This window comes from Festucalex cinctus, chromosome 3, assembly GCF_051991245.1.
Source record: "Festucalex cinctus isolate MCC-2025b chromosome 3, RoL_Fcin_1.0, whole genome shotgun sequence".
Classification (NCBI taxonomy): Eukaryota; Metazoa; Chordata; class Actinopteri; order Syngnathiformes; family Syngnathidae; genus Festucalex; species Festucalex cinctus.
Genome location: NC_135413.1, coordinates 9,303,803 through 9,312,455, shown reverse-complemented (window position 1 = coordinate 9,312,455; position 8,653 = coordinate 9,303,803). Strand labels below are relative to the sequence as shown.

At 43.4% G+C, this 8,653-nt stretch overlaps 1 protein-coding gene across 1 annotated transcript; it reads right to left on the bottom strand.

The window, feature by feature from the left end:
• Positions 1-2,166: 2,166 nt before the first annotated feature.
• On the bottom strand, positions 2,167-7,141 carry lrrc4.2 (leucine rich repeat containing 4.2). The gene is made up of 2 exons (XM_077515711.1): positions 5,619-7,141; positions 2,167-5,499 (listed from the first exon to the last, which is right to left on the bottom strand). The coding sequence occupies exon 2, from the start codon at positions 5,376-5,378 to the stop codon at positions 3,390-3,392; it is 1,989 nt and encodes a 662-aa protein (XP_077371837.1). The 5' UTR covers positions 5,379-5,499; positions 5,619-7,141; the 3' UTR covers positions 2,167-3,389.
• Positions 7,142-8,653: the final 1,512 nt, after the last annotated feature.

The window sequence follows — 8,653 nt, the reverse complement described above, 5'->3', positions numbered from 1 at the left end:
ACGTAACCTGCTCCCATTCAATCTATACGCCAGACTGTTACATAATTACTGTCCCTGTTTTTGCTGAACCAGATGTATAGTCACACCTATTAATAGTGTCTGTTCCCTCGAGAGTTTAGTTGGATTTTGCACTAAATTAATTTGCTGAAATAAGTACAAAATGCCTGCTTCGAGTAACTAAATTGGCCTTATTTTTCCCCCAATAAATAATTTTCAATACCAGTTCATCATAATTAGGGTCACAGGTTAGTTGGAGTCTAAGCCAGCTGACTTTGGGCTAAAGGACTGGTCACCAGCCAATTAAAGGGCACACACTGAAAAAGACCTGCAATTATTCAGACTCACATTCACAACTATGGACAATTTTGAGTGTAATAAAGATGTAATAAACATGCATGTTCTGGGGATGTGTGAGTGAATATAACATATATATATATATATATATATATATATATATATAATTATTATTATTATTATTATTAACCAGGGATGTCCAAACTACGGCCCGGCGGCCCGCCATCTATTTTTCAGTGACCCACGACATATACTAAAATTGGCATTTGACATAGTTAAAATAAATAAATATAAATAAATAAATGTTTGGAGATGGTCTAAGTCAGAAAGGACAATGTCAAAAAAATAGGTGTCACTTTTACAAAGAAATTGGTTTGTATAATTTAGCATTTTTTCTAGATATGCAAAAACATAAATACATTATTAGTACTTTTTTATGACTAAACACAATTTCTCTTCATAACATTACGTGGCCCTTGCGGCCCTCAAACGAAAATGTTTGGACACCCCTGGTATAAACAGTCAAATTCGGGCAGTGCCGTTACTTTTTCTTTTTTTTTTCACTTAAAACACTGTCAATGCCTTATGTATAAAAAGTATGTCCGATCCGAACCTTTACACGATGAAATTACATCAATATATGTATTTTAAAATTTTGTACCAAATTTATGTTGCATGTATTGGAATGACTTTAACTAAACTAAACTTTAACTAAAAATGAAACTTAAATTATATATATATATATATATATATATATATATATATATATATATATATATATATATATATATATATATATATATATATATATATATATATATATATATATATATATATATATATATATATATATATATATATATATATATATATATACATATATGTGATTTTATTTGTTTATTTGTATTTTTTTGTGGAAAATAACACTTTGCCCACACACAAGTACCACCTGTTTGCCATTTGTTGTGATTCAGCATGTCTTTCAAGTACCTCACTCACACACAAACACTCGTTACTGGGAAATAGCCACATTAACAAAACAATATTCTTTTTTGTTTGTATTTTGAGTTTCTCATTAAAATTTCATCAGACTATGTTGATTACAAGGAAGGTCAAGGAACAAAAGGCGAATGCAGCTTTCATACAAAACCGTTGACGATGGTTAACCTTTGTGATTCGCGACAGAACCTCCCCCACCCTAGAGCTGTTGAGTGGAGCCTTGCTGTTCCTGCCAACTCACCATGCTCTATAATTATCACAGGGCTCGGACTTTAATTTCTGCAAATAGCCTCAGCTGGGTGATATTTTTTTATTTTTTCATGTGCAACATTTTAGAAATGATTAGCTATCTGCTTTGTTTAAATAGCGTCTGCTAACTCTGCAGTACGTAGAACTCATGATTGAATAGTGGTTGTGTACAGGGCACACCTCGTAAGGTTGTAAGTCTTTACAAGTCACTGTATTTGTTGTACATATGAACTGTACATTTTATCATAATAATAATAATAATAATAATAATAATAATAAATAAATAAATAATGCCTACTTCCCATTGTTAGGACAAGATTGAGCTTGCATTCTTTAAAGTAGATGCTAACTAGATGAATTTAGTTGAAACAACACTAAATTACACAGCAGAACCTGCAGATTTGAGGAAAAGAAACCCACAAACTGTACCACTTAGATACATGCATTTTTTTTTCCTGCTCAGGCAGTGAAAAATGATCAATGCTTGAAAAACTAAGTGGTAGCATCAAAGACTAGCAGCCTGTCTATCTGACCTGCATAGAGCCCCACTGTGAGGTATAATGCAGCATTGTACACCAGTTCCTTAAAGACCCATTCATGCAGACACCAAGTAAATGCATAGGAGTGTAAGATGGGAAGTTGGGAGGGAGATTTATAATCCGCTTTTTACGATTAAACATATCACACACAAAAGACATGGGATGAATGTGTTTCCGTTTAAAGAAATACAAACCAAAAGGTTTTATTTTTTCATAGCCTCTGTTTGTCTCTCCATAAAAATAGTGTTCCTCAAAATAAACTGGTAAAACAAAGTCAATGTAGTCCATGGAAAAAGCCCCAGATATCAGACAGACATTCATTGTGTTTAATGCCAGTCCTTTTTTTTTTTTCTTTCCCAAAACCAGAATGGTCCGCAAAGCCCTGTATCACTGCACCGCACGTCAGTTCCGCTGAAGAATTAGCATCATAATGAGCCCTTGCAGAGACAAGTCAGGCAACTGCTGTAATGCATTACTAAATTAGCCCTAAACACTACACAAGCCATTAAGAAGCAAAACCTAAAAGGGAGATAAACAACACAACAGAATGCAACCCAGAAACAGAGCTAAGTATTTGCAACAACTGCTATTTGTCTGCACGCCATGATCATTTGATGTGCACACGGAATTAACATTTTTTGATTAAAAACAACGGTCAAAACATGACATCAGCAAACACAGAGTTAAATCTGAGCTGCAGAAAATGTACTGCAGTCCAAAAGCATTTGTCTCTTGGCTACTGAACAGCACACGCTCGATCTGTGCCATCACATCGCTATCCTTACACAATTGTTCAAATCCAGACACATTTGAATTGTTTGTCCTTATTTTCCCTCGATTTATTGCATATTGTATTTGGCACAGGAAAAAATGAAGCTTACTTCTGTGGGGCTGTGATCAGAAACCATACATAAAGACTCATCTTTTACTGCATCCTAAATATGGTCCAAAAACCTCCTTTTACACACTTGTATCACCCTCATCCAGTAAAAGCAATCTTTGAACAGAGGTCACCTGTTATTAGAAAATAGTGTCAAATTTCTTTCTTTTCTAATAGAATCTGCATGTCTTACCACTTCCTGATAGTCTCATGTACGTATATAGATATATAGATTTGTATTCTTTTAAGTGATATACTTATGTATAGGCATGTACAAGAAACAAGAAGTGTCTCTGCTTTGCACTTCTGTACAAAAGAAAGGTATCTTTTTTTTTTTTTTTTTTTTTTTTTTTTTTTTTTTTTTTTTTTTTGTGCATTCTACGACATGGTTGGGGCAGACTCGGAGACAAACCCAGGGGGAATATTATTCAGATTTGAGTCTCTTGAACTTTCTCCTTTCCGTGAGTAGTCTTAATGATATAAGGATCAGCTATGGTGCTGATGTGGCTGTGATGCTGTCTGGCTGAACGATGCAGAGTGTTGTTCTGGGTCCAGTGGGCCGTGTAGGCCCCTTGGCGAGAGGACGACACATAGCCAGGCTTAAAGGCGTTGCTGTTGTGTTCCACTAAGGTAGGCAATACCAACCCCGTCTCCTCCGAGCCGCTAGATCCAGAAGTGGGCGGAACTGGAGGAACTTCCTCCTCCATTTGTATGATCTCTATGGTCCTGGCTGCGGCTACTGTGCTCCGCTGTTGATGTCGCTTACGCAACTTATAGAACGCAATTAACATAGCCGCTGCCAACAACGTCACAGCAACAAAACAGCCAATGATGATTTTGGTGGTTTTCATGACCTCATCCAGGCTAGCAGCAGGCCCGCTGGGGATTCTGGCAGTGGGGATTGACACCTGTCTTGGGGTTTGCGTGTTTTGGAACAGCACAGTCGGGGTGGAGATGAAGACAGGTTTGAAGACAGAAGGCGAGGCAGGGGAGGTCGGCTTGGGTTTGGGGGTTTCTTCCACCGTCGGCTCTAATACCTCCACGGTTACGGTAGTAAAATAGGACAGATTTGATGTGTTGAGTTCGGCATTACTGACATTTAGGTAAGCCGAGGCATTTGAATTCCCTGCCATGTTGCTCACCATGCAAGTGTAGACCCCTGTGTCTGACGGCAGAACATTGGAGAAGTTTAGGGTTCCGTCGTTAAGGACAGATATCCGTGGGTGAATCGAACCGTGTGTCAGTACTGTCCCGCTGGGGAGAAGCCATCTAACGGAGCTCATGGCAGCTGTGCGACACTTCAGTTCCGCCACCCTTGCTGCCGAGATGTTCAGATCTCTTGGAGCATCGAGTATGAATGGTGCAGAGCACTGAAACGTCGTCTGGTCCACCTCCACCAGGTATCTCCCTCTCATGTGGCCCGGGATGAGGCAGCGTCCACAACAGGTGGAATTGGTGGGAATGTACTCTCTGAGCCACCAAGAGAGCCACACGACATCACAGTCACATTTCCAAGGGTTGTGGTGCAGATGTAGTTCCACTAAGTACTGTAGCGGTGTGAAGAGGTTATGGGGGAGCGATGACAGATTATTATGAGCCAAGTTCAACTCCACCAAAGCTGTGATGTCATCAAATGCATTCCTCTCAATGGTGGTGATGGCAGAGTTCATAATCCACAGTTTGCGTAAATTCTTGAGCCCGTGGAAAGCGACGGGTTTAAGTTCGGGGAAAACATTCTCTGATATTTCAAGCTCCTCCAATCCCACGAGAGGCGAAAGATTGGGGAACTCCCTTAGGTTGCACATCCCCAAGTTGAGGTACTTGAGGTTCTGAAGACCCTCAAATGCCCCTTCGGAGATGTACTCCAATTTTTTCAGTTCTCCGAGATCTAGCCTCATTAGAGAGGGGACGCGATTGAAGGCGTAAGATGGGATGCTCTCGATGGGATTGTTCCTCAACCACAATTCTCTTAGCTTTGACAAGTACTCAAAAGCTCCACTAGGTATGACCGTTAGCCTATTGTCAAACAGCTCCAAAGTGTTGAGACTGGTCAGGCCATTGAAGGCCCCCACTTCAATCTGCCTGATAGCATTCCTACCCAACTGCAGCACCTCCAAGTGATGCAGGTGCCTGAAGGTGTCAGCCTGTATGGTCTCTATGCTGTTTTCCATCAGGTTAAGGTACCTGGTGTTGGCTGGGATGTTAGGAGGAACCCGAACCAGGCCTCTGCGGGTACACACCACCTTGCTGAGCTGGTTGGTGCAAGAGCACACGCCTGGACAGTTCTGCGAGCTGGCTGAGCCCAGTGTTGGGCTGCTGGACTGGCACATACTGAGGGCAGGTACCATGAGGGAGAGCACGGCAAGCAGGGCTGTGTTCCAGGTAGGCTGCACACTAACCTGGCCCAAAGGACTCATGATGTGGAGGGCACATTATTCTGCATGGTGGGGGGAGATGGCACACACCAGAGGATGGATCACCCTAGCCTGGCTGGAGCAACTTGAGGCTCCCGAATTCCATCGACAGTGCAGGAAGACGCTGCATCAAAATGGAATGCGCCAGAATAGAAATAGGAGAGAGAGGTGAAGAGAGATTAGGACTAGGGCTGAAGAGGGAAAACAACTAAATAAGCATCGATAGGAACAATAAAGACTTACCTCATTAGTTTGGAAATCGTTTTCGTCTCATTGATTAATAATGATCGCCCATGGGTCAGTGTGGCAGAATTTACTCGTCTTGTTTTGCCTCTCGGAGAGAACGTGGTGGCCCTTGATTGGCTGAGGGTACAAAATGGCTCCTGGTCGTAAGGACTGAGCACTTACAGGATACAGGTAAGGCCAAATAGGCTTGCCAGGTATGTGAATCTCTGACACCCCAAATCACCTTACCAGGCCCAGGTCTTTCCGGCGTAAAAACCGATCCACGGTGAATTTCATTGAGTCAGAGGAGGAGACGAAAAGTAAAAAATAAAAAAATAAAATCACAGTCCGGTTGTCTCCTGATACATGCTGGTCGCCTTGTTCGGGAGCGAGACCTCCCTCAGTGTGACTTTGCCAAGGGCTCCTCGGCTGGTGATTAGCCCTGTTGTGACAGAGACTGAGAGATAGAAAAAGGCTAAAGAACTCCGGGCACAATCATCCCCCTCATCCTCCTCCTCTCTTCCTCTTCTCCTTTTCCTCTGCGCTTCTCTTGCTTCCTCCCAGCATCGGGCTGGCCCGGTCAGAGCAGCTGCAGGCTGCCGTGTGCACAGTTAGCAGTAATCCGTCTATTCCTCCTCAGGGAGGGGGTGGTGGTGGTGGGAGAGGTGGTGGTGGTGCAAGGGGTGGAGGTGGGGTGGTGTCGGTTGTAGATTGGGGATGCGCTGCACTGCCGGAGCTTGGCAAAAGGCTGCTGAAGAGTGAACGAGAAAGCGAGAGGGAGCGCTCTTGTCCTCAAGAGCAAAAAAAAAAAAAAAAAAAAAGAGAGAGCGAGAGAGAGGATGGATGTGTGACAAAGTCAGCTCCGTATCCGTAAACGGCGAACGAGGACTCGTCCCTGTGCTCTCCGGTCCTCCTTGTACCTTGTCTCCTGCGGCTGTCTTGCTTAGTTGATAGTTTTCCTCCACCGAGGCTGGCTGAGGTAGTGAGTTGTCTTAGTTGGCCATGTGTGCGGCTGGCTGGCTGGCTGGTGGACTGCTGCAGTAGCCCGACTTGAACAGTGCGAAGGAGAGAGAGAGAGAGCGAGAGGGAGAGAGAGCGAAAACTAGTGACAGATCAAGAGCAAGGGGAAGATAGAGTGCGCAAAAGAGAGAATATGGGAGGGAGATGGAGAGGAGGAGGTGGCATGCGAGCGCTCAACAAGGCAGCCCACCGCCACACACAACCGGGCGGCAGCGGCATCCTAATCCCAGTCTTCTCTTCTTGTTTATGCTCCAATCTCTCTTTTTCTCCTCTTCTCCACCTCCATGCGTGTTGCTGGCAACTAAGATCTCTGCCCCCCTCCCTTTGTCCTTCACTGGGAACGTGAATGTACTGCTGACACACTCCTCTCAGCTGCTCAGGCTGCCTCAGAGCAGTGCATTGGTTTGATGCAGTCTTCCTGTGTATTAACACATTCAATCGCCCCCCCAATCGCTCCATGTACCGCCTCCTTCATGCCTTTCTTTACTCCTCCTCTTACCTGTGCCGAGCTCCTGCTCCTCCTCTTCTTTCAAAGTGGGGGTGTGGGGGTCCCAAATCCTGCCAGTCTCGAGGGAAAGGTTGAAGTCCAGGTCGAGAGGTGTCATTCTGCAGTAGTGCACCAGTTTTCCCACTTCCTGCAGTGCACATGCATCACCCACCTCCCCCAAAGTATTTGCTCTTATTTTTAATGCAACGAGTGCGCCTATGTATGTAGCTACAGCATGTGCTCATGTTGGGTCGAGGTTGGGGTGCGGGTGCGGAGAGGGGTCCGTGACATCACAGAGGCGCAGAAATGCTGACTCGCCTGCTCTGGCTCTGTTGGGCAGTCTTCTCTTCAGGGAGGAGGAAGATGAAAGCACACTGTTATCTCTTCCAAAGATGAGAGAGACATGGTGAGTGAAAGGAGTCCCACGAAAGAGGAAAAAGAGGGAGAGGGAATGGGCTGAAGAGGACGAGATATCGAAGACCTTGCTGAAATACAATTAGACCAGGAAGCAATGTAAGGTCTATATCCTAAATGCATTACATTGGTTATTATACAAATAATGTTTTTAGGATTCTAAAAAAAGTTATAGAAGATATTTAACCCCAATTGTAGCTCTGTTACTTTATAGTATGTCATTATTGATTCTATAGTCTTGAGTAAAAGAGCACATTCCTCTTTCTTGATTATTTACTAACATTCCGGAACAATAAAAAGTAGTGAGTTGAGTTAAGTTTTGTTTCATCAAAGTGATCTGGTGCTTCCAGGGTCTGCCTCAGAGAAAAATGTTTTAGGTTTAAATCTGGGCACATCTGGGCATCTGCGGACTAAATTGTCCACAGGTGTGAATGCTAAAGCCTTTATCCTACTGAGGATTAGTGAAGGTAGCAAATTTTGATTTCTCGACAGGATTCATTCAAGGTCGTAAAGAGTCGCAAAGGCGTTCAACAGTTTTCATGGTCAGCAGCAGTTTTTCTTGTCACATGCGACAAGAAAAAAACATTAAAACTGTTGGCGACTGTTTGGGAACTGTTGTGACCTTGAACAAACTGATGAAAAATCAACATTCACAAAATTTGCGAATCATTACACCTGCAGAGGGGTAGGGGCTTTATTGTTTGACTAGATGTGTGATTGGATGGCGACCAGTCCAAGGTCCATGGTCACATTTGTGCTGAATGTCCCCAACAAATCACCTCCTTATGCTGGATTGTCTCCCAGCGATTTTATAACAGGAGGTCTAAAACATTTCTGGCGACCAGTCCAGAGATGTGAATGTGAAGGGTTGTTTGTCTTGATGGGGTGGATGCCATGACATGTAATTGGACATTTGTATTGTTTTGAATACATTTAATTTTGTTTCATGTCTTGTTTTCTTGTGGTTTGTGTCCTGATTTATTTTTCCACTTGTGCTCATTAACGTGGTCCCTTGTCCCCGGGTTTTCACCGGATGCGGTTGCGGTGCGGTTGCGGTGCGGTCCGGCGACGCAAGCAATTAGATTCCATTCATTCGAATGGTGCAGTTTACACCGCTTGCGGGTGCGTTGCG